Genomic DNA, 27,806 nt, shown 5'->3' with positions numbered 1-27,806 from the left:
CTGACATTAATTTCTATTAAATTAATTTTCACTGGACCAGTAATATGATATCACACACTGTATTCAAACATTGGAGTTTAAAGACATTATAAATAGCATGAATTATTACCAGTCAGAAAGTAATTAAGTTAGGTTAAAAAAGAGGAAAAAATTATGTAAAAATATATCCTGAATTAAACTTGGATGTGTTTACTTTTTATAGATATTTTTCCTTGTGGTACTATTTGGTCTTTTCCACGGCTTAATGGTTTTACCGGTACTACTAAGTTGGATTGGTCCATCACCTTACATGTCAGCAGAAGAAAGAGGAACAAAGGAGGATGATGCCATTGCCTTGGAGACAAGCAAGAATGGTGCTGCCAAGACCATGGATGGATATGACAATCCCATCATTATCCCAAGACCAAACCATGTTATTGTTGCCAACGGTGATGAGGTACTAGTCATGAACAGTGATGGAACACAGGTACAGTCTGTTGCCACAGCAACAATGGACAATGATGATGCTGAGGTTCACAGAGAGATAAATATTGATGATGCAAGTAATGACACTGTTGATGAGAAACTTTATGAGACAGTTGATGAGAAAATCCCAGAAAATATTGATGATGCACAAGATGATAGTGATGATGAAATATTTATCTAGTAACTTGTTCTTTTCATCTATAAAGCAAGATTGCACTATAAACTATTTTTTTTGCTTGCAGTCTGTTTTACTGTCTCTTTGGAACTCTGCCATGCTTGCGATTATCTTCAAGCCACTGTGCCTAGCATGTTTGAACTCTAGCATCAAATAAATTATTATGTACACCCACCTACAATGCAAACTAACATCAAAATTGACCCAATATTGCAACAGCAGTTATCAAATAAGAAATCTTATTCAAACAGGTATAAGGATCCCAAAAGAAATTGGACATTTCTTTTGAAAAAATGATTTAACCATGATGCCTAACAGAATCCATCATATCTGAGAATATTACTATTTTCATGGATAATTATATCAGTATATTTGACATAAAGAAATATTGGGAATAACTGTTTTTATCACCATTGTGATATTATATACAAATTTCACCGACAGTGGATTTTTAATTTATAAAATAAATTTTTTATTATAGCTTCCTACTTGAAAAATCAATGTGAAACAATATATGCAAAGTCCTTCTTTATACTCAATAAATTGCAAAATATTATTTTAAACTGTTGTTATTGTACATTAAAGTTTTTAAACATTTTTTTAAAGCTTTTTGCAATGTATTGTGTTTCAACCACAGACTTGGTCAATGTTGTTTCATAGTGATTTTTCAAGTAGGATACCATCATAAAATTGTTATATAAACTAAAATTCCAAAATAAATACCTTAATCTCATCCATTTGGTCATTTTAATATTCTTAAATAGAAGCTATATATTTAAAAAATCTTCAGAATAACATGTATAGGTTTTTTTGTGTTCATCACAATTTCTAAATTATTATATTATGTTTACTAAAACTGTAGATGGGTAGGTGATATGTAAAGTGAGTAAAATATATGTAATATATCTTTTAATGATTAAATTAACTGACAGAACAAAGTGATATTTACAAAGTGCAAAGTATTATGGGCTGTATAAAAACGGGATCTGAGATTTGTCTGATAAATAGTATAACTGTTTTACAGAATGGGTCATGTCAGCTAAAAGACTTTACAAATATAAGCAAAATGAAATTATTCTTCGTACCCACCTCATATTTACGAGTATAGTAGTCATAATTTCTGAATTATACCTTTTCAAAATTTTCAAGTATAAATGGTAGAATACTATCACTGGTATTTAGGATATTTAGGCGTTTTTGCATTCTGTCACTTTTCTATTTAGGTGTGTGAGTATTATGGATAATATCAACCCTAACAATAAGGAAAATCATTGACATTTTGAGTAAAAATCACTTTTCTATGTTCTAGTTTTCAAAGACATAAAACATAATTGATTTTGATATTGAAAGTAGCAATACCTCCTTTCAAAGTTTCTTGAAAGAGTAAATTTTCCAATACCACTAAATGAAAAGTTAGCAAAAGTTTGACAGTGATGAGTAAAGTCACATACTAAGTAATCACAAAACTTCAGGGAACTTATACTAGAAAGTATAGCAAGATGATATGATGAGATATTTTACAGTTATAAACATGAACTGAAGTCAACAGTAATCACTTCATGTAGTCATCAACAAGGTAACAGTCACATTATTGACACATAGACATGAAAAAAGTAACTGTGTTGTTTATCACTAAATGTTAATTATGTCAATGAGATCCGTACTACGTCACCTATGTCATCATTTTGTACAAATCACAGTTTTGTGTGTTTACAGGTATTCATTTCTCACTTTAAAGTTACTGATGATGAACTTTATTGCATGCCCAACTCAATGTATTGCCAGTCAATTAGTCTCATTTATTGACAAGTAGTTGTTGTGAAGTATCCTACACTGTATCCTGTACACCTTGCCTCTGATTTCACAATCATTCATTTCTCCCCCTGAGGCCACATCTTTCCAAGTTGTATACAGTATGTTAGAACATAACCATTCAAGAAAATTGTTTGGGGCATGCTAACATATACAATTTTAAAAGCTTGACTTCACCGGGAGAGGGGATTGATAGTGGAATTGAAACCCCTTGATTATTCAATACGTGCAGGCCATATGGTTGTTACAAAATTTATGGCTTCCATATGATCAGCTTTCACATGTATTACAGGCAAGGTTTAGTTTTAGGTCTCATGTTTGACATTAATTATTGGTAAGATACACTGTTTGACTCATTTCCGATGTGTGATTCACATGTTTTTAGTTTTTTTGGATGCTATTTACAAAAACAATTCAACAACGTACCTAAAAAAAAATCAGACAATCTTTTGTTTTGAAAAAGCTTGAAGAGTTGTTCCCACATTTGATAAGTAATTTATAATTTGCTTGTATGTTGTCATTTTTCATGTCATTAGCATCCTAATCCTAAAGTTCAGTGTGGCCCCCAAAAAAGAAAAGAACTGTATCTGGTCAGCACACACATCACTATAAATACCCTCATGTCAGTCTTTTTTTTCATGTTTGTCCAGCCCATGCAGTCTGCAGATCTAAGATGAAACACAAAAATAACCCTCCTTACTTCAGTGAAGACAATCACAGAGTCAATCACGAACAAGCAAATGACATCTGCCCCACAAACACAAAAAGTACTAAGTAAAAAGAACAGTAACTGCCACAAATAGTAGATTGAGTGACATGTTTGTTGAGAATATTAAAAAAGAAGAAAAAGAAATGAATAAATGAATAAATAAATCATGTCACACCACTTTAGACAAAATGTCATGACCAGAAACAATTCTTTTTTCTTTTTTTTTGGCCTTAGAGACATTTTCTTGCCATCCTGTCATATTGCACTTCACAATCATTTGATACATGCTACTTTTTATTTTATTTTTTTTACTGATTATTTTTGTTTGTCATTGAGTCTGAGATGTGGATGCCTACCTACTGGCTAAATTTCCTCAATGTTGATGTATATATTTTCAAGTTTTTATATTTACAGATGTATATATTTATACTTTGTTACTGTTCAGACACAAATTGAGGGGAAGAAGGGTGTGGTGTAATATATTTTGTGGTCACGTGAAAGATACTAAATATAATGACGTGCTTACTTTATCACCGAGATGTTCAATTTGACAATTATTCATTGACAACATTTTTAGGCACAAATATATATGTTAAAATTGTAAAACTTCAAGCAATAATATGAAAGTAAATTGGGCTTTTCTTTTTAAATTTTTAAAATCTGCTTTGTCATTGACAAAGATGTATCATTTAGATTGTTCACCAAAATGGTTTCCCTCTTTTAAATCTGTTTTCATACATATCTGTTACAATTAAAAATTAATAAAATTATAATCCACAGCCCTGCATGGTCTAAAGTTTTCTGTGAAACCATGAAAAGAAAGGGCCAGTCTCCTTAGAATGTAAAAGTTCTATAACTTGTATATATCATGTTTCAACCCAGTGTTTAGGTTATGAATATGTAAATGTGAAACTCAATGTAAATCAAACCAATGCTCCGAATAATTCATGTTTACCTCAAAACACAGACACTATCAAAAGTGGAAAATAGTAAAATTATTTTAAAAAATACTCTTTCAGTCGTTTCAGTCGTTTGAAATATAACATTGGGGTAATTGTAGTAGGTATAACATCCATCTGACTATGACTCATTCAAAATCATGTAATGGAAAAAAGAATAGAAATTAATATATGTCTGACATTTGTAGAACTGAATGAATAAATAAAGCTTTGACAATCTCATAACTATTGGCTTTCACCTCACTGCCTAGCTTGTAAGCATTTTATGTCTCCCTAGCTTGCTGAGTGTGCACAATCATACACTTCATCATGCATGCAGTGCAGATCAGACTCCCTAAGCTAAGGATACCCATCCAACAACAATCAAAGCAACCAGAATTTATAGCTGTTTATACAGTGATAAATGTATGGTTCTCATTGTATAATTTCACAGACATGGAATATGATCCTAACACCTGTGATTTGGACAATGTGGAAAGCTACTGTCCAAAAATTCAGAATCCGTCTTTCCACAGGTCCCATAACCTAAATATGTAATTAGAAGTTTAGAATTGGTTTATTACAGGATGAAGCCAAACAAGTGGGGTTTCACAACAGACAATGTTGTTATACCCGACTTGCTGGCAACCTCTTCATTAAGTTGGGTTTGTAGCAATTGCATGGCTAATGGGTGAAAACTGTCATAATTACCATTTATTTTTGTAATGTGGCAGTAAAAGCTAAAAATGCCATTATACCTAAGATAATAAGTGATTTGTTGTAAAGGAACCTATTACCTTGAAAATTACAGAAAAATTGGACTACAAAACAAGAATGTACAGTTTGGATGCCGATATTTGTGTTTTTGTTTAAAAAGTTTGTATCCTAAAATGAATAACAACAATGGTTAAAGTTTGGTTGTTTGTTTGCTTGTTTGTTTGTTTGTTGCCATGATCTCATTAAAAAGGTGTTAAGTTTTTTTCTTACCATTGATAAAAGAACTTAATAAGAACATAACAATATACAGCACAGATACAGCACTCTTTCGGTTACTTTTCACTCGATACAACCACACAGAAACTAATAAGAAACTGCACATAGCCATATTGAATGAATACAGTTTCTTGCTACTCTTAATCTTAAAGAAATGAACTAAACATGGCACCATTCAGACATCAAATGCTGACACCAAAACATTGGCACCCACGTGTCTGCTCTTAGTTGCAGTATGTTAAATGGTTTATTACATTCACCCTAATGTTTAAGAAACTGTGATATTTCTATTTCTTGCCAGTGAACAGTAACCTGCAACATATTGTAAGTGTGTATGGTTCTTGCAGTGACTTGCACACAGTCATACACCAACCTGTTATGTGCAGTGTTTATTTATTGTACAATATTGCTCTACAATTGCTAAGAAGATCAAATTGATTTTTTTAGCACAACTGAACTGATAAGGTTCAGTAGTGCTACAGGCATGGTGTAGTGTCTGTCCATCTGTCTGTCTGTGTGTTTGTTTGTGTGTGAGTGTGTGTGTGTGTGTGTGTGTGTGTGACTTAAACTCAAAAACCGCCAGACTGATTGCCTTGGTATTTTGGGGGGACATTACTTATGGTGTCTAGTTGGGAAATAGTTCAAAGCAAAATGATCTCATCACAGGTGTGTGATTTGGGTCAAAAATGTTATTTAGGGGTAAAAAACTTAAACTCAAAAATTACTGGCAGATTGGTCTGAAATTTGGTGGAAACGTTCTTATGGATGTGTAGATTAAGATTTGTTCATGACATGATTCCATCAATAATATGCAAATTAGGGCTAAAAATGTGTCTTCGTCAAAAATCTATATTTATAAAATTACCAAGCTCATTTTGCTGAAATCTAATGGGGATGCATTTGGGGGTGTATAGATGAAGAAATATTAAGCATATAATGATCTCATTAGCAATATGCAAATTAGGTGTAAAAATGTGAATTTTGGGTAAAAACTAAAGACCATGCCCATAGCAACAACCATATGATGATGTATATCGCAAAGATAACATCAGGGATTCATAGACAAGTGAATGAACATTAAAAAAATATATGCAAAAACATCTAGCAACATAACCATGCCCATAGCTACAGCAAAATGATTATGTATATTGCAAAGATATCCACAGGGTTGGATAGGCAACTGGATAATCATTCAGCAAATGAACACCTTTACTTGTGGATAAACAATATTAAAAACTGTAGTTGTGCTACAACGCCATTGGCGCTATTTTTTAAAACCTGCTTGGCAACCATATATATATACATACACATGCTTTATCATTTATTATATTATGAGCAACAGCTATCTATATTTACCAAAGACTCCTGGAGTTTTACAAATCATTATTTCTGTTTCCATAGTAACAATTTCCAGACATTCTATTCACATTTCAATATTTGATACAGGCAAACAAACAAACAAATAAAGTAAACAAACTTTGAATTGTTTCTTTAAATTTACAGACAGTTATAGAGAGTCAACCAGCAAGTCGTACTTCATCTCCTGTGAAACAAACTCAGAAAAGGAAATCAAGTGACATCCCAATGTACGGAAGACCTGAAATTCCACCTCCAGATTATGACATTCCCCCTCAAGGTCAAAAGTCAAGGAGGTCATCAGGTTCAGAATCACCAGCAAAGGCACAAAACAGTTTTCAGGCAACAGCTGACGTACCCAATGTGGATGTATGATGCTAGGTGTATATTTGTGCATGAATCAATGTGCCAAAATTTGAATGTATGATGAGTGATGGCATTCAGTCTTAGTGATCTCAGCACAACCATATACCTATATACCTACTATGTTGTCAAAGCAAATTATGGTTTTCAACTTTGCTAACTGGCGTGTTCATACTACTAAACTACTACTACTAATGATGAAGATGATTTATAGAGCACTTAATCTCTGCAAGCAGAGCTTGAGGTGCAGAGGGAAATGCAAAAGCAAATTACTGTATGGTAAGAGGGAAAGTTGATTCACAGACACTGGATACTAGGAGATTGGGAGAAGGCCGACACTAATGTTTAAAGAGATAGGTCTTGAGAGAATGGCAGAAGAATGTATGAGACTTGGGAGTGGTGGAGATCAAAAGGAAGATTATTCCATGATGTAGAGCCAATGTGAGAGAAAGAGTGGAGTGATTTTTTTATCATAAACCACAGCCTCTTTTACAACACCATCCAAGACACACTTGATTTTTCAAAGTTGTATGCGAGAATGGCCAGTAAAGAATTTCTACAATATGATGGACACAAGAATTAACATCATTCATAACAGTATACTTAGGAAGAGTTGGCAATTATCAGTGCAGCATTTTAAGTGATAATAGACAAAAGGCCCAGGACAAAGGAAACATTTACAGTTTAAAGAATGATAACTTGTAACATTTCGACACATGTGATTTAAGAATGATGACTTGTAACATTTTGGCACATGATTTAAGAATGATAACTTGTAACATTTTGATGGGGGGGGGGGGGGCTTACTCCCCATATTTGAGTGTATGTATATGAGCTGCCCTTTGGGGTGCATTTTCCATAGCCCTTTGGTCTAAAATGTTGTTTTTTTGAGCTGAAGAGTCCAAAACGGGGTACACTTTGCATTATTTTTTTGTTTTGCTATAGTCTAAAATGTGGTCCATTGTCATTTACTAAATCATAACTGCCATATAAATTGTTCCAAAATGTTGCCTCCTAAGGAAAATGTTTTTAGGTCTAAACTTTCATCTTTTAAAAACCTGTAATGGTCTAAAATGGGGTATTGTTTTTTTGGTCAAACTGGGTCTAAAATGGGCCTGGGGTTTCAAGCACTGGCCACACAACCCTACCAGAGCTGGCCACTAGTACCGCCCCCGGCTCCGGGGGCCACACACCCCTACCAGAGCTGGCCACTGGTACCGCCCCCCCGGGGGCCACACACCCCTACCAGAGCTGGCCACTGGTACCGCCCCCGGGGGCCACACACCCCTACAAGAGCTGGCCACTGGTACCGCCCACGGGCATTTTGACACATGATTTAAGAATGATATCTTGAAACATTTCAGCACATATGATTTTAGAAGTATGGCTCAATTTAGCTATTTACAACATGGAACTTGTACAAAATCTAATCAGCTCTTGTGGTAACTGTAAGAAAGGCGTGTACCAAATTTTGCGACATTCAGCCGAGTTGTTTGGTTATCATGAATACAGCAGGACAGACAGACATGCAGACAGACACAGAGACAGAATCCAACCATCCCACCACATTACCTCTCAATTCTTATGAGCGTGTAGTAAGATGACATAATCAAAGAGTTTCCTCTCTGATGACAAGTAGTCTTTCCTGCCATGTCGTGTGTATTGTAAAGTGCGCCCTCATGGGCAGGTTTAGTAAAAAATAAAATACTATGCTAATGTTATCATGTACACATTCCATGAGTAACATGAATGCTATCGAAACTCATTGTAAAGTTATATTTTGAGTCATGAGTAATGATATCCAAGCATTTAGGGACATTCTTAGTCTTTTGCATTAATATATTGTGTAAATAATACATATGGAAAACATACTGATACATGAAATATAATGCAAGCATAACATTTACATGTTATGGCATATGTTTGTAAATATTGTGATGAAAAAGATTTTGAAAAAAACAACATATTTTTGATAATATGTTACAGTGGTATTTTTTAAAATATGGAAATTATTTATCATCTTTTAAAGTTCTCTATATGAAGTGTATTTTTACGAGAGATTTCTACAAAATTTAATGTAAGCTTGTACAAAATTGTACAAATTACAAAGGTCATCGTCGTAAACTACAGCCTCTTTTACGGCACCGTCCAAAACACACCGTCAAAAGGAATAACAGCTCTGGTTTGCGAGAATGACAAAGATAGGCTACAGGGGACAGTTTGATTGAATATATGAGAATTATTGGAAAAAAATGAACATCATTTTGATATTTTAATAATTTTTAGCTGCATGTACATCTTATATTTTCATGTAATGTAGATGTTTAACATTGTAATGATGATATGATAATAGACGTTTAACACTGTACTGATGATATGATAATAGACGTTTAACACTGTACTGATGATATGATAATAGACGTTTAACACTGTCATGATGATATGATAATAGACATTTAACACTGTATTGATGATATGATAATAGACGTTTAACACTGTATTGATGGTATGATAATAGACGTTTAACACTGTCATGATGATATGATAATAGACGTTTAACACTGTATTGATGATATGATAATAGACATTTAACACTGTATTGATGATATGATAATAGACATTTAACACTGTAATGATGATATGATAATAGACGTTTAACACTGTTTTCATGATATGATAATAGACGTTTAACACTATTGATGGTATGATAATAGACATTTAACACTGTAATGATGATATGATAATAGACGTTTAACACTGTTTTCATGATATGATAATAGACGTTTAACACTATTGATGGTATGATAATATACATTTAACACTGTAATGATGGTATGATAATAGACGTTTAACACTATTGATGATATGATAATAGACGTTTAACACTGTATTGATGATATGATAATAGACATTTAACACTGTATTTGTGGACCGAATACATCATATTTGTGGACCAAATACATCATTATATTTTGAAAATATGATAGTTTATACGCACATAACATTTACATTTCCTTGGTAACTTGACGTAACATTCTCAAGTGTATGTTTCAGGTTTCTATTGTGCTAACTTGACATAACATTCTCAAGTGTATGTTTCAGGTTTCTATTGTGCAAACTTGACGTAACATTCTCAAGTATATGTTTCAGGTTTTTATTGTGATAACTTGACGTAACATTATCAAGTGTATGTTTCAGTTTCTATTGTGCTAACTTGACGTAACATTCTCAAGTGTATGTTTCAGGTTTCTATTGTGGTAACTTGATGTAACATTCTCAAGTGTATGTTCCAGGTTTTTATTGTGGTAATAAAAAAGAGTATTAAAGCTGATTGTTTATTATTTATTTCAACGATTCAAAAAGTCAAGACGAGTGTAACATATTAAAGACAGACTTTGCGATCATGATCATGCATAGATCTGGTGAGGTCTACAGAAATAATAAAGTTTCATCCGATAAAGTAAATTATTCGGTCTATTGAATATAAACAGTAGCCATGTACAAAAGATGACCATGACAAAATCTTCTTTGCTTGACTTGACTGAACCAAAGTCCAGTAGTGCTATAGTTCTATAGGCATTGTGCAGTGTCTGCCTGTCTGTGTGTATGTATGTATGTATGTATGTGTGTGTGTGACTGAGAGAGTCAAGCCAGAGCTGGGCAGAGACAGACAAGCAGGTAGATGGGAGTACACATAATTATGTATAAAGTGTTAGACCGACCGACAGGCAGGAGAACACATAGGTATACAGTGAGAGAGAGAGAGGGACAGACAGACAGAGTGACGGACAAACAGAGATAAAGAGACACAGACAGGCAGGCAGAAAAATGCAAGCAGGCAGGAGTACATATAGGTATACAATGTGTGTGTGTGTATGTATGTATGAGAGAGCAAGAGACAGAGAGGCAGGCAGGTAGGCAGATGTGAGTACACATATGCAGTGTATGAGACAGACAGACATGCGGGAGTACGTATGCACATAGGTATAGAGTGAGAGAGATGCAGCAGTATGTACACAAATGTGTATACAGAGAGAGAATGAGATGAGATGAGATGAGAAAAAGATAGTATTAACGGGACAGACAATGAGGACACGCAGACCAACATAGAGATAGGGCATAAGGGAGAGAGAAACTTGGTATTACATTATTAATCAGAAGCTCATTATTCCTCAAAAAACAATAACGTGTATACCAATTAGGTAATTGAGTGAAAGGAGAAACATGAGTGATTATATAACTGCTACAACATGTAAACAATTACATCTTATTGTTTAACAAATTGACAAAATCAGCTGTGAAAGTACAATACTTACCTGCATATTGCTGAAAATATTCACTACAACAACTGTCTCCTACAAAGCAGCTTTTCTCACACTACAGTCGTGGTATGTAATCATTGTTTTATATAGACCACAAAACAATTCACAACTAGGAAGACCTATTAAAATGAAAATCAGTTAATTGCTAAAGTCAATTACTTTAAGCTTATATTTCATCTATAAAGTAATGTAGGGGGGGGGGGGTCACTATAAACAAACTCTAGTAATATCTTTTGAAGAAGGATCAACGATAGAGGCCTGTAGTTCTAAATATGCCACATGTAGGTGATCCGTGATCAGCACCCCTCAACATCATTCACATTGGTCTAGTACACCAATATCATACTAGAAACTAAAGCAAGAAATGCGAATGTGATTTTTAGAGGAACAAACTATCATATTGAGAGAGGTTTGTAATTTTTCATTTTCATAAGGGGGCCTTCAGTAATTACAAGGGAGAAGGCCGGGTGAATTGGGAGGGGGGTCACTTTTTACAAATCAGTTACTGGGAGGGCCAATGGGATAAGGGGAGGGTCATATTTTACTCTGTCTAATTGTGCATTTTATGGGGAATTTGGTATCCCACTGCTGTCTCATCAGTTTGGACTAGGGTTAGGGTTAGGGTTAGGGTGTATCGTAATATCAGACCATGTCAATCAAATCACTGCTGACACCCATGTGGTGAATTAATTGTCAGGTGTTATGTGACGAGAGAAGTCACAGTGGGTTTTGCAGATGAAAAACAAGAACAGTTGGGCATATACATGATATCAAAGATCCGGACAATATCAACAGTGTGCCTGTCTAGTGCTTGGGAGTTACACTGCAGTGAATTCACTCCAGTGGTAGTAATTGGGAAATCACCAATATCTTTATAACTTTCAACAGTGGTGGCAGCAGTGGGATTAAATCCTTTAAACCATTGATTCTGGGACTAGTGTCCTTTCCATGTCTGACACTGACAGCATTTAACAGATGTCTTTGAAATATTTTAAGGGGGGGGGGGGGGGTTATGTTCTTGAGAAAGGAAATTGAGGGAGGTTCATTTTTTATCATGACAGAATCGAGGGGGGTCATATTTTAAACAACAACCATAGCCCCCCCCCCCCCCCCCCCCCCGTAATTACTGAAGGCTCCTAAATCAATATATTTGACATGAAATTTCATATGTACCCCCATTTGAACATATAAAAATTGATAAAGGAGGATTATAAACTTACCACTATCAAACAGTCTATTATGAAATCCTATGGCGTTAATTATATAATGATCAGAAGTGAATTGTATCCATACAGATGTACCATCAGAAAGGTAATCCTTGGGAAGTGAAATACCAGAATGTGCGCAAATCACACTCTGGTATTCTGACTGGCATCTTTACCATTTCCAGCATAGTAGAAGTCAAAACCAAATTCAGTATTGAGTCAAATCCCAGTGATGTACGTACTCCAATCCTACTACTTTCCTCCAAATAGATGATTCACTCACGCTTGGCATTATCCAGAAAATTATTTGGATAACTAAGTGACGTCACATCAACTTATCCACCAGTTGGAATGTACAGAATTTCGTGGCATGAACCTACAATAAATAAAATATCCACAACTTAGTCACCAAATTATTTAGTTATGATTATGAATAATCAAAGGATGTGTAAATTAATGTAATTATGCTGAATTTACATTGATTTTAACCAGTTCATTTTTATATCATTCACAGGAGAAGTATACAACCTGTGAAAAACAACAACACTAGTGCGTTTGTTTGCTCGTGGTAAGAAAGAACGAGATAAGTTTCATGCAAAGACATCCAATGTAATGAAGGATGCCACTCTAACATAAATGGAATAAAAGCAATTCCAATGCTTTGAAAAGGAGTGACAACATTTACTAGGTGAAAACAGTGGAATGACACCCTCTACTACATGTACATTTAGTAAGTTGAATGACACCGTCTACACTATTAAACAAGTGGAATGACAGCCACCACTCTATAATAAAAGTGGAATAACAGCTATTCTAATGCTTTGAAAAACACTGACAACATTCACTGTGTGAAAATAGTGGAATGAAACCCTTTTCTACATTTAGTAAGTTGTACTCTACACTATTAAAACAGTGGAGTGACAGCAACCACTCTAAAACCAGGGTCGTAGCCTGGCCAAATTGCCAAGGCGGGCAGCACTTCGTCTTGGTGCAATCATACATTTAAAATTTAGAAAGGTGCTAATTTACATAAATTTGCATTCAATTTACATAATATCTATTTTAGCATACAAAATTGAATTATATCATATGTAAGGCCAGAAAAAAATGCTGGTCAACGGGTAACCTAACCCATCACATTGGGTAGGTTGGTCGATTTCATTTTTTCACAATGTTTATAATACAAACCATATATAACGTTAGCAAAATACTTCAGGTCGAGTTTAGATAGAACTTATTCAGTCATCTTGATACTATCTCTTGCAATTTGTCTGCATAGCTACAGTTAGGAAATTAATGTACACAACTTAAGGTTAAACAAATAGTGTTGTTCCTCTTACTCTCTCTTCTTAAAAAATGTTAAATGAAACTCAAGCATTATTTTAGCCATCCCCTCTGATATTAAAATCATATGGTACAATGATGCATAAGAGATAGCCAACTACAATTATACTCCAAACGAGATTACTTTACACAGGATGTGGATTTCACATTCATAAGGAGATGTCTCTAATTAGCTCTAACCTATACAGGGAGGTACTTAACCAGACACCTTCCATCTTGTTTTTGGAGAAAGGGCCAATTATCACCTTGATTGCTACTGATTGCAAGGAGACAACTCCAAGGATGAAAAAAAATTGAAAAAAAGACAGTGTAGGAGGCCATTTAGAGGCATAAAATATCAAACCATAGACATAATTTAAGTCTTACAATGCTTGAATATGGTAATAAAATACCAGAATTGAAACAATTATGCTATGTATTACATATTATCTGGAAATCTATTTTGTTGTTAGTCTATCAGCTAGCCCTCGGATGTTCTTCCGATAAAATACGACACACAGCCGAACAACGCTATCGAGGATGGATTCGGGCAGGCCCTCACATGAGAACTTCGTTCGCTTATAGTTATAGCATCGAAAGAAAGCCTTTTGATGGCCCAATGACTGCTCAGCCCACTATAATGGTCATAAACTTTTGTTCAATTCGTTTTAGAGCACATTGGATATGCAACAGCTTAATTTAATCTCAATTCATGCTTGTATGCATCATCAGAGCCAAGTAATCACTGTATAAGATATTATATAATTTGGAATAGACTCAAATGTGTGTTGTTAAATGAACTATTGAAATACCCTTAATTTTGAAAAACAAATTCGAAGCCCGCATGAGAATATATTGCCCATCACCAGAAAAATATATGGGTACGTTGAACAGCTTTGTCATTTTTTTTTGGCCTAATGTCGTATCTTTCAAAGTAGTTGCCGAAAAGATATCACATTCAAAGTAAAAAAAATGGATGGTGCTTTCTCAAATAAGTAACACAACAAAATAATCATTTTCTTTACCCAACTCCTAAAACTTTTATGGCCGCGTTTATGTTGGAACCCAAGGTGAACTCAGTGGATTCTCCTTGTCATCATCATTATAATGGAAATGGAAGTTTGGATTTTGATGTCGAAGGTACAGCTCTGTTTACAAATTCAGGGCCATTCTTTCCATAGCAAATTGTCGCTTCAAAATGAATTGCGGAATAACGGTAGTGTCAGTGTGCAATGAGATAATTATATCAAACATTTTAACCAAATACAACGTCGAACACAACTATTGAAAGTGGATCTTCAAAGAGTGGATCTTAAACTGCGTACCTAGTTTAATAGTTTTTCAGGGCCACCAAATATTCCAAAAAGAGATCTGCCGTTTTATCAGTATGGAATGTTTTAATATAAGATCGAGCGCATCTTCGGGGTCACTGCACGCAGCATAGCAGGCGACCTCACGTCGCGTTGAACGACTTTTTCCGTCTTTTTTTGAGTTTCACTCGCTGACATTATAATTGCGACTTGCTATCTTCAAATGAAGGAGACTTCCAAGACTGTACTGTTACTCGAGGAAAATGCACAGTGCATGTGCGCACTTCTTTTAATTTGCTGCAAAAAGTTACAATTTTTAACTGGACACATTTTAGTCAAAGTTAAGCCAGTGAACAATAGAGATATTAGATACATATTAGCGAGGAGTCAGTGTACAGTCAATGGTGAACCATCAATTTAAATCGCTCTGTCGCGCATGCTAGGAATCGTAAATAACGATTTTAAAAACATTGCTATGTATTCAAAAATAGCTTTTTTTTCTTTCTTTTTTTTTCCCAAAATGTCCCCCCCGGCTACGGTACTGAAAACATACGTGAAATGACAGTAAATATAATGCTTTGAAAAACGATTAACACTTACTATCTTACTTACCCTTGACTTGAGTTGACTTTACTCTTTGCCTTTACACTTGACTTGAGTTGACTCTACTCTTTGACTTTACACTTGACGTGAGCTGAGTTGACGACTTTAACTTGATCAATTTATAAGCAAACATATGGATTCTGCGAGACTCATACGACATCTGAAAATATCCCTTCCTCTCGATTCAAACCGTTTCTAATGCCATACTGGTTGCATGAAATCCATTAATACATTTTTATTTTGTATGGTTGCACGAAATACATTCTCGATCAGTGCTGGACCGGGGAGCTGTCACGAAATACATTTAATACATTCTATGGTTGCACAAATGCATTTGATGGCGATGGCATAGCGCCAGTGGCCTAATGATACGAGAGCGAAAAATAAAATTCTTTCATTTGACTTTAGAATGTGCTTATTATATAAATAAGTCTTTGTGTCCCTATCTCCCACACCCCATCTGTATTTTGCCCCACTACTCCTACTATAACCTTGAATATATTTTCCCATGGAAACGTGTCTCCTAGCTATTTATTGACTCGACTCGACTCAACTTTACTCTTTACTTGGTGTGACTTACCTTTATTGGGATTTACCATTACTTGATTTGGCTTGACCTTGACCTACCTTTACTTGACATAGCTTGAGCTTGCCTTACCTTTAGTTGAGTCTTGACTTGACATTACTTGAATTACTTACCTTTGGTTGACTTGACTCTTGACCTGACCTGGCAATTTAGAGGGTGGACAAGGGGTATTTTTGGACTTTGTAATCGGACCATCTTATTTTTTGTTATTTGTAAAATGTTGCAAGTCTGTAAAATCATAAATCAGTGGTCAGCTTACTATGTAATCAAGTAACTGTTTATTTTGACTGTAATAAGTGAAAGCACCACTTCTTTTGTACACATGAAAGAAAAATACATAAACTGTACTGGAATTGTATGATGTTAAAAGGATTCAATACAAACAACATTAAACGTGGTCATGACTGTATACAAGCAATCATTCAAAACAGTTTGTCAAAAATGTAGACACTGACTGCTCATCTCAACATCAATATGTTGTCATAAGTTTTACAAGGAGTGGTAGTGGTAGTGGTAGATACATTAGACTGCCAGTAATTTTAAACGTAAATTCCAGTTTGTTTACTCTGTAATTTGTGAATTGTGTTTTTCCATCATAAATGTAAATATTGAAATTTTATCTTCATAATTTGAATTCAACACATTTTTTCTGTAAATTGTACTGGGGACCCCCTTGCCCACCCTCAATTTAGAATACTGTAGTTCAAACTCATGGAGTTGTACAAAGTACAAATATCAAACATATACAAATAGCTAGCAATAAGGGGTGAGATCATTATTTCAATGTAGGAAATTCTTTTAGTTAGGCCTCAGACCCCCACCCGCATCCCACCCCTTATAACTAAATTGACCAAAATTGAATGATTTTAAGAAACACAATCAATTTCAAATCAGCATGTAGCTAAGTATGTAGTGCTATGAATACAAAGCCGGTATGTATAAGTATGTAGTGCTATGAATACAAAGCCGATATGTAGTTACGAAAAACTATAATCCTTCTCTTGTTGACTCTACTTATTTTAGTGCCATGCATTTACTATAACACAAATTCTTCTATTTCTCAATTTTTTTTATTTCTTTTTTAGAAATGTTTGTATTTAGGGGTACAAACAGATCCATTAAAAGTAAAATCGATTTCGTAGGATGAAAACTTAAATGGTTTTAAGAACCCAATTCCCGCCCCACCCCAACCCCCAAAAGTACAAGAATTTAGTTTTTTTTATCCTAAATTGAACTATTGATCTCACCCCTAATCAATATGCCAAATGAACTCTCACCATTGAAATCATAAATACTAAATAGTAAAGCCTGGATAATGAATTTAATTTGTGCTGACTGAAGCAATTAAACAACAAGTGAAACAAAAATCAGAAAGATGCTAATTATATTTCATACAAGTAACGTTGTACCCAAAATAATATTAGAAGGAAAAAATGTCAGATGAAACCATTTAACAATTTCACACACACACACACACACACACACACACACACACACACACACACACATGTATTGACCATCTCGTATAACATCAACATAGTGCAGGCTAACTTGGAGTATTCAACTCACAGTCACTTGTGATAATATTCTATTCCAGGATGTGATAATATTCTGTTCTAGGATGATCATAATACAAAATAATGACACTATTAGGTATTTATGAATATTAAAAAAATATGTCACCGATGATTTCATCGGAAAATACTATTATTAAAATACCTAGAATAGAATATTACCTCACAAGTGACTGTGATTCATTTCAAAGTATCGACTTCACACATAGACAATGCAAATTAAATACTGCACAACATAATTTGATGCATACAAACTTCTGTTCACTTACAGTTGCTGACGTATTCTGACGACGATCAACCCCAATACTGCAAAAATATGTTCATAAGCCGTGCAGTGCCAAGTCCGAGTATTTTCAGTCAAAATTCAATATTGATATTGTCGAAGACAAGAGTGCACACAGTTCACTCTCCTACTATAGTAAATGCACTAGTTCAAATCCATCAATTAGCAAGTTTACAACCAGCAAGTTCAAAAAAATATTGATGAATGTACTATAATTTTGACACCAAACCATGTTGATGTCAGGCAACGGCAATTTATACGCAGTCTGGGTACGGTAGATATTCCTTTAGTCCGTAGACCCTACGTAGGGTCTATGTTTAATCCAGGAACATGTTACTTTGCACTTCAATTTCAGTCCGAATAAAATGTCCGTTCTCAGAGGAGACTTGGGTCACTCCACATATTAACCACCTGTTACAGCGCACACAGGTGTGACTGTAAATAGTATCCAGTCTCTACTCCAATCATAACAACACGGTGTGCAAACTGCTGGGGTTCCCACACCTGTTATTTACAAAACGTTTGACTCCGAGCAGACGACACAACGAACGTTTATAACATGTGGTCTCAATGTGGGTGAGTCCACTGTTCATGGACGGGTGAACCGTGATGAAGTCTTGGAAAGGTCCGTTTTTACGTGTACATGTACTCCAAGATCTATTATTTTCAAAGTCACTATGTCTATGATTTGCTTCTTTTGAGAAAAAATACGGAAATCAGATTTTCCAGTCAGTATCAAAAGCTAAGTTCTCCCTCTGCCCCTCCCGTCATTTAATAGTTCAGACTTATCGCGTGTGGATGCACGCGTCACGGTACATTGACCTTTCTAAATCTTAGCGAAAGTAGGCCAACAAATTCGTCGTAGCAGAAAGTTTTGTAGGATAACTAGCCATCTTGAAAAATGTGTACTCGCCTTATTTCATTTTCTTATGATTGGTTCATTACCATCCACACAGTGACACTGAGCGGTTTCGTCTCCTTTTAAAAAACGGGCAGTGCGTCACTAAAGCCATGCTCAGCGTGAGTGAGTATCGATAGGGGTATGCGGCCAATACTGCCAATCCCAGACCCATTTTAGACCCATTTTGATCAAAAACCAATACCCTACTTTTAGATCATTACAGGGTTTTAGAAGATCAAATTTTAGACCAAAATATGTTCCGAAATGGTGGATGGCAAAATGTAATATACGTACTACACGCTTGTATTTTTTTCCCACAGAACAGTTTGGGGGCAATTAATAGCACAGTTATGATTTGGTAAATGAAACTGGAGCAAACTTTGGAATGATCAATATTGAAAATAATGTACACTAATTGGACCCCATTTTAGACTCTTCTGCTCGAAAAAACACACCACACTTTAGAGAAAAGGAACACGAAAAGGGGCGACACATATACAAATAATCTAATAAGGGGAGCAGCCCCCCCCCCTCAGGATTGAGTATCGCCCGACTACATTTTTTTTGTGTGATGTTGAATAGAAGAGAACTATGGCTAGACATGTCTTACATTTGGATTTTTTACGTATTAATATGTAAAACATAAAATCAGACTCCATAAATTAGTTTTTCCAAAAAAAATTACCATCATGATAATGAAGATATTTTACGAAGCTAACTTGCCTTCTATATTAGTTAAAACACAATTTCAAAGTAATTTATATGTTTTCCGTCGTTTCATTTTGACAATACATGGCCACACGTACCCGTGGGAGTAAATTGATCGGGGGGGGGGGGGTGCTGGGAACCCCTGGTAACACTTACCAGGAATCTGACGCACCACATCTCTGTGAATTGTGCCAATGGTGGCACACTCCAAGACCCGCTCTGACCAGCATTCTCGCTCAATTCCTCCTTTTCTTTATCGGCAATGATTTTACGTTTCGCGTGGTCTTGAAAAGTAAGGACAGCCTCGCAAGCACTCGTGGACAATCGTCTGAGGAAGCATTTCACATCGTATGAGAAGACCAATTCGTGTATGTGTATGTGTATGTGTATGTGTATGTGTATGTATGTATGTATGTATGTGTGTGTGTGTGTGTGTGTGTGTGTGTGTGTGTGTGTGTGTGTGTGTGTGTGTGTGTGACTTAACGTTAAACTCAAAAACTGCTGGGTCGATTGTTTAGATATTTGGTGGGACATATGTATAGTTGGGAGATTGTCAAAGCAAAATGAGCCGATTAGTAGTATGCAAGTTAGGTCAAATGTGATTACCAGGCAGATTTGGTCTGAAATTTGGTATGTCACTAGTTACCTCTTGATATCGATTAGTTCGAGTCAAAGTGAGCTGGAAAGTGATATGCAAATTAGATGGAAAAATTGTGATTTTCAATTTTAAAAAACCTGAAATTTAGTTAGGATATCACTAGTAAATTGTCTTGTTTATTGTCCTGTTTATAAAATGAGTACTGTTTTCATGATCTTGTAAACACAACGGACAGGTTCATGTATCATCTACCTACTTGCACAGACGGAGTAAGTCTTCCGGTGTTGAGCGAAACGCGTGCACCGTCTGCAAGCAGGACGAGTACTACTACTGTCAACCTGGTACTCCTGGTAAAACTTAAAAGTTGTAATCTTGCTGCTAGACCCCCCGGGCCGCTCACTGTGAAGGCAACCAAAGGTCGCTATGCCCAAGGTCACTACGTGCAAGGTCGCTAGTACTATAGTGGCCGTGAAAATCATTGGAGGGTGAATATGTGTTATCTTAGGGGAGAACCATTTGATTTCTGGGGGTGGGGGTGGGTATGGAGGATTTTGAGAAAAAAAAATTGTTCCAGGTGAACCAGAAAAAAAAATTTGATCCTGTAATGGCTTGAGAAAAAAAAATTGTCATAACAGACAGAAGTGAAAAAAAAAATTGTCACAATGCACCAGAAATGAGCAAATTTGGAAACCTTATTCTCATGTATTCTTTGGCGGCGCGCCTTCATAGGCGGCGCAAATGTTTTTAATACGAGTATAAATTCCTATTTTTTTCCAGCACTTATCATTAAAGCATGCACTATATAGCTCTGCTTTAAACTCAAATGCACACAGTTTTAAGTAGCAGAAGTATGGTTGGTAGACAGACGTCTTTCATACTAACTGATAATTCTTCTTGCACAGAACAAGTTATTTAGAGGTACAGTTGTGAACCATTGTGACGTGGTATAGGTATGAACAACGCATTACAAACTTAATGACTAATTTAAAAAAAATTGCACTGCTACTCCATTTGAAAAAAAAATGATGCAGGACTGACAGTAGAAAAAAAATTGCTCCCATACCTACTTCCTCCACCCCCCCCCCCCGGTAATCAAATGGTTCTCCCCTTACTGTCTAGCTTTGGGTCCAACATTTAATTTTCGATGTGTTTGGTTTGTATGCTCCACTTTCTATGACTACAATGAGTTGTTCATTTACCATTCAAGGCTGGCTGGCGAAAGGCTGCTTTGTTCGGTTTCATGCGTACGCACGTACGATTACACATTGTGTTCATTTACGATCGAGTCTAGCAACAGTGATGAGCGAATGACCCAAACTATCGACTAGTGTGTTAAAAAGATCGTCGACTTCGACTACCTCTGAGATCAAGAATCAAGCCAGCTCACGTGTAGCCCATACCTCCACAAATAATTCTGTAATCGTATTTCGTTGGCAATAACTGAATGTCGTGTAACTTGGTATACACAAGGAGACCTATGTCTTCCTAGTATTTTATATACTCACCTTATACCTCCGTGGTATAAAAACACATAAGCTTATGGATCGGATAGGGATATAAATTATAATATCAACTGTGTTTTACTTACGTGTTCACTCCACGAATGACACCCATGTAGTTTCACATTTTATTGTTTGAACTTATAAGAATAACTTAGCTACTATCGCGCTTTATTCTATTTGGCATTTGCTTTTTATCATGGATACACAGTCAGAAAAGGAAATCCTGAACCAGAAGCCGGGTTGTCTGAAGTCGTGTAGTAATGCAATCGTATCGGTTTTAGAAGGAGTGTTTCACAGGTAAGTGATGAGAGGAGGGTATTGACGTTAATGTTACACCTATCTTACAAACGACTTGTATTGACATTAGGCATAACAACATTATTATTGAAATTGCAAAGCTAGCTGGATATGCGCTCCGACATTAATATTCTCGCAAACCAGAGCTGTTATTTCTTCGGCTACACTTCGAAGTAAAGACGGGCGGCACGTTTGTTTCGACGGTGCCGTAAAAGAGGCCGTGGTTTGCGACGATGGCGCCCCGATAACTCCGATACATTTGTCAGAGTTATCGGAGCCCATTAATATCAAGCTATTAAAGTCTCAAGTGCCCAACACAATCTGGTGTACTTTCAGACTTGGTAGACTTGTTGGAAGATATCCATGGAGTACAATTCTACTATCCTTAGCAGTTGCCGGCTGCTTTGGGATTGGAATGCTGAGTTTTACGGAAGAGAATAGAGAAGAAAAGCTATGGATACCCATCGGAGCCAAGTCACTTGAGCATCTCAGTTGGATTGAGGAGAACTTTTCCAGTGATGTGAGGATAGCAGCGTTGATTATTGAAGACAGTAATGTTCTAACGCCAAGTGTACTGCAAGGGGTAAGTTCTAATGCCTAGTGTACTGCAAGGGGTAAGTTCTAATGCCAAGGGTACTGCAAGGGGTAAGTTCTAATGCCAAGGGTACTGCAAGGGGTATATGTTCTAACGCCAAGTGTACTGCAAGGGGTAAGTTCTAATGCCTAGTGTACTGCAAGGGGTAAGTTCTAATGCCAAGTGTACTGGGAGGGGTATATGTTCTAACGCCAAGTGTACTGCAAGGGGTAAGTTCTAATGCCAAGTGTACTGCAAGGGGTAAGTTCTAATGCCTAGTGTACTGCGAGGGGTATATGTTCTAACGCCAAGTGTACTGCAAGGGATAAGTTCTAATGCCTAGTGTACTGCGAGGTAAAGTTTGTTATCGACTGCATGATAACACTGGAAAAATAAATAAGACATGGCGGTGCATCGATGGCCCTATCAATTGGATTCTAAAATGACTTTAATTGCGATGTCAATTTGACATTGATCTTTTTCTATAATTAAACCTATAGTATATATGTTAAAACTGGTTGTCCAGTTATTGCCTGGCAGAGAAGTGTCCAGAAAGTGTCCGGTTATTACCTTAAACGGGCAAAACCGGATGTCTGGCTTTTGCCTGGGACATAGTGGCCAGCTTTTGAAGGTGGCGCAGATTGTGTCCCAGAAGCCCGGGGGGGGGGGGGTACTCCCATAGAAGGGTATATACGTATGTACCGCGGTATTGACCCCCTCCCCCTTTTCGACTTATGTAGACTTTTGAGTCTTGATTTTTAAAGCATTATGTAGAGGTTTGACCCACCTCTTTGAATGCACGTACGACTTTTGACCCTATATTTTGAACAAGGTTGTTTCCACTGGTTGTTTTCAGTCATCTTTATCGGAAGTAGGAGCCCCCCCGCCCCCGCGGAGCCAGTGAACTAGTGATGGCTGAAGCGTGTCACGTTAAAAGTGTATAAAAAGTGTTCAAAACTCATGACCACTCAGACGATTATGTAGACTTTTGACCCATGTTTCTGTCATACCGGTACAATATGTATTGTCATGCTCAATAATTCGTACAAAAGATCAGGAGACACTAAAGCTTTGATTCAACACTAATTTTATGGTATCGGTTTTGAGAGCACTAATATTGGCGATCACAAAGTTACCTATGTAACAACACGTTAACACTGCCGTAGTTGTCAGTGTTTTCGCTACAGCAAAACTTACGCGGAAATATTACAAAAATCACTTGAATATCATTTCGCTCTTATTTAAATCTACAAATATCTCATTCATAGTTTTCAGTTCAAACTAGATTACATTTTCCATGAAATCTGGGTGTTTTTGAACGAAAATATGAGACGTATCTTGAGCAAAGACGTGTCTCAGATATCGGACAGTAAACTTACAAATTGCGCGGTCAAGACATAAATATATAGACTTGACTGCTAATCACGTCCATGAACTGTGATCGAATCCCGGGGTCGAATTCGGTAGTAGGACAGTGTTCATGATAATTCCTTTGCAAAAACAATCAGTTTTAGTGTAACGGTGATTAAAACACCACTTTACCAATGTTTTTGCCCAATATTTAAATCAAATGGAGTGGCGAAATTCATAACTTACACGACAAATACGTAAATCGGCGTGGAAGTTCGTGTCCGATTACCAATACTGTCGTCCGATATTACTGAGTCATCGATGTAGGGTTATAAATTCGGGGACTATGTCATCAACAAAGTTACTTCTGACTTTTAAACCCCTTTGAACTGACTTCAGGAGCTTGACAAAGTGAAAGACGTCATGTCACATGTACACCAAAATCATGTATATATTCTCCCTTTTACTTTCAGACACTGCGCGTAATTTTTAACAAACACATTGGCAGAATATAGACCAGGGGTAGTCCTTTAAGAAAATGTAAGGGTTAGTTTGTCATGGAAGTTATCACCCACTTCCATGGTAGTGTAAACCCTATTCATTTTGTATTCATTGTAAGTGTTTTACAATAAATATAAGTTAATTTTTGTATGATTCATTTTGTTTAGGTCAAGGCACATAGATTCCACCTTGAGCATGTTGTTGAAGTCTTAGAGGAATCACATTAAGATGTCTGCCATTTAAATTGTATAACATTCAGTTCACTTTGCCTGCCCATCTCTCTCTCTCTCTCTCTCTCTCTCTCTCTCTCTCTCTCTCTCTCTCTCTCTCTCTCTCTCTCTCTCTCTCTCTCTCTCTCTCTCTCTCTCTCTAGATGTTGACTGTTGATCAAGCCATAAAATCAATCAGTGTGACAGGAGGTGATTGGGGAACCCTTTGTTACAAGTAAGTACATTCTCATAAATAATAATTATGTGTCATTTTATTTTTTTATTTGTTGTGATATGTTTATTTGGCACTCACATATTTTAGTGAATATACTTTTTTGACCTGATGTTACTTTTATATTATTTTAGCATATCAAATTTTTTAATTATGTACCGGTATTTTACATAGAGCAACATGACAATTGTGTTATTGTTCTCACCTCATTAAATAAATCATGCCTTTATTACATGTACTATCAAACTAGAAAGACGAAGAGTTTCAATTAGGTGGCATGCTATGTTTTAAAGCTTAAACACAATGTTACCTTACGTCTATTTAAATTTCATGGTTCACTAGCCACAACATCACAGCCAGTGTCTTTTAAAAAGTAACTGAATGACGATCAATGTAATATGTCACAATATGAATAGCTAATAATTGCGAACTACAAAATAAGCCCCGCCACACTTTTCACCCACTCAACACTCTTGGTACGGTTTTCAATTCTCACTCACTCTTAGTATGGTCAGTGTAAATGCTGAGCACAATATTTGTCAAAATGAGTCGTTATATATAATAAAAAGCTTATATTCTCAACATGTTTCTGATTTTAAAAATAACCCAGTGCACTCATTTAAAAAGCAAAATTATAGAAAGTCATAGTAGATGGGCAGGTTGCCCAGTGCTCTGCATATATGCCATTTTGAATTTTATTGTTTGTTTGTATGAAATGTTTATTCATGCATTACTTCAGCAGCTGTAATACAGACTGTTTCAGTGTTTATATTAAATATTGAACTGGTATGGGACAAACACTTACAAAATTATCACGTTTTTGTAAGTTAAAAGTCATAATCTATAAATCAATTTCTTTCTCTTTGTTATGGTAAAGAAATTGTTTGGCAGTCTGAGGTTTTACAAAACACCTTCCATGCTGTGTTTCTGCTAAGGTTTGAGAACCTGGTAACAATAGAGGGAAATCTGGTAAAATGGAACAAAAGTACTAAGTAAATTTGCTGACTTTGACCACCCCTTAAGTGAAAACCCAATGTCAACTGACACAATTAGTTTTAGGATTATAGTGAAATTAAACTCCCAGATAGGACTGAGATTTGAACCACTTACTTCATTTGTTTGTTTACAGGATTGCTGGTCAATGTTGGGCTAGCAGTTTATTAGAACTGTGGTCATTCAATGAGACCATTATCAACAGTCTAACAGAGAGTGAAATATTGGATATGGTGAACCAGGAAAATATTACAAGGTAAGGAGATCGAAACATCTCACACGTACTATCACCCAATCTTGAGGCTGTTATCTCTGGTAGGATGGTCTTGCACTAAAATGGCACAATTAGTCAACACTCACATTCATGCAGAAGTCAGTTCAAGACTGCATTTAATTATTCAACAGATCAGTTGTAGGTGTCAGGTTGGCTTTAGAACTTAATTTAGAAACATTTGTGTGAAAACCCTCTTCACTCCTACTTTCAGTTAGTGTCTATGGCAACAGAGCTATTATCTCATATTTAAAGTGAGATGTGTTTTTAATACAATAAGTATCACCCATTGTTATGGGAATGTTCACAATGGCAAGGTCTTAGCTCTCAGTGGATGCATGTTATGTTCATAATACCTGCCACTATTGCTTGGTTCTGTTAATTTATGAAGGTTTGGGGAAATTAATTATTTCCAAGTGTATATAGTTCTTAAAATTTAGGACAGAATACTTCTAGCTAGGCAGTCCACCATTTCATGAAAAATACCTAACCGAACAAGTCTATACCTTCACCTAAACTACCTCTGCCTAACTAAGCTGTGAACTTTGAATTCATTCCCAATGAGTGTCCTGATTGGCCAAATAACTGACATGGGAAGGTTTTTTGGCTGGCATCCACATATGTACAGTCAGAATATCACTTAATTGATTGGCTTCTTAGGAGCACCAGGCTAGCTGCCATGCCTGCCTCTAACAGCTAGCAGAGACAATAGCTTGTTTATCTGTTTTGGCTTTTATGAGCAACACAATGAAAAGTTGAACTGAAGCAACTGACCAGCCTGACACACTATTCTGAGAAACACTCATCAGGTAGTATTTCCTTTTGAACTGCGAACAGTTAACATAACCAATGGTGGCATGCATGTTCTCAGGAGATGACTTGTCATACAAAAAGCAAGATGGCTGCCGTGTCTGCATAAAGTCATTTCATCAGCGAATGCAACTTTGAGTATATCATAACAAAGTCATTTTTCAACCCATTTAATCAAGAAAGTTTACTTACATTATTGTTTACTTTCAAACTTTGAAAGTACAAAACCATAAAGGCAGACATGTATACTGATTACTGGTAAGATTATTGACAGCGTGTCCTGACGAAACTGTAATGGTATGTTCTAATTGGCCAACTCATCCTCAACAATAAATACCAAAATTATTCAAATGTCTACTCCTGTATTATCAGATGTGAGCTATCTTTTGAGACCTTGACCCTTTGCCCTTTACCTTCAGGATTAATTATCAAAATCAAGCCAATTTCTGCCTATCACAGAAACATTGTAGTGTTTACACATTGCCAGTTTCTTTTAAAATCATTTTTACAAGTAATATAAAGAAAAGAACTGTACACAAGCATTATTTTTGATGCTCACATAATTTTTACTGAATATGGCATTTATTTGTTGCCACCAATTTCTTTTAAGTCATGTCTCCATTCAATCACATAGAAGTAAAGTATTTCGGGGTGGGGTAGGGCTGTGTGTCTTTTATGAAGACTTGTCTGTATATTATACACCCATAGACATTGATAGTTGGCATGGTGATATCACAGTAAACACTTGATTCTTTTTCATTGCAGTCCTGTATATTACACACCCATAGACATTGATAGTTGGCATGGTGATATCACACTAAACTCTTGATTCTTTTTCATTGC

General features: G+C 35.9%; 2 protein-coding genes across 2 annotated transcripts in view; both read left to right on the top strand.

Moving 5' to 3' along the window:
• The window catches only part of LOC144436596 (patched domain-containing protein 3-like), a 28,622-nt gene extending 21,084 nt beyond the window's left edge, over nt 1-7,538 (top strand). The window contains exons 18-19 of the mRNA XM_078125418.1: nt 203-466; nt 6,596-7,538. Of these exons, the coding sequence (XP_077981544.1) occupies nt 203-466; nt 6,596-6,823 (492 nt within the window). The 3' untranslated portion in view covers nt 6,824-7,538. The remainder of the gene's footprint in view (nt 1-202; nt 467-6,595) is intronic.
• A 14,384-nt stretch (nt 7,539-21,922) lies between these two features.
• LOC144437059 (patched domain-containing protein 3-like) overlaps nt 21,923-27,806 on the top strand; it is a 28,059-nt gene continuing 22,175 nt past the window's right edge. The window contains exons 1-4 of the mRNA XM_078125926.1: nt 21,923-22,023; nt 22,360-22,606; nt 24,822-24,892; nt 26,019-26,138. Coding sequence (XP_077982052.1) covers nt 21,923-22,023; nt 22,360-22,606; nt 24,822-24,892; nt 26,019-26,138 — 539 coding nt within the window. The remainder of the gene's footprint in view (nt 22,024-22,359; nt 22,607-24,821; nt 24,893-26,018; nt 26,139-27,806) is intronic.

The sequence above is a fragment of the Glandiceps talaboti genome, chromosome 6 (assembly GCF_964340395.1).
Source record: "Glandiceps talaboti chromosome 6, keGlaTala1.1, whole genome shotgun sequence".
Classification (NCBI taxonomy): Eukaryota; Metazoa; Hemichordata; class Enteropneusta; family Spengelidae; genus Glandiceps; species Glandiceps talaboti.
The sequence above is the reverse complement of the archived record's forward strand: the minus strand, read 5'-3'. Positions and strand labels throughout refer to the sequence as shown.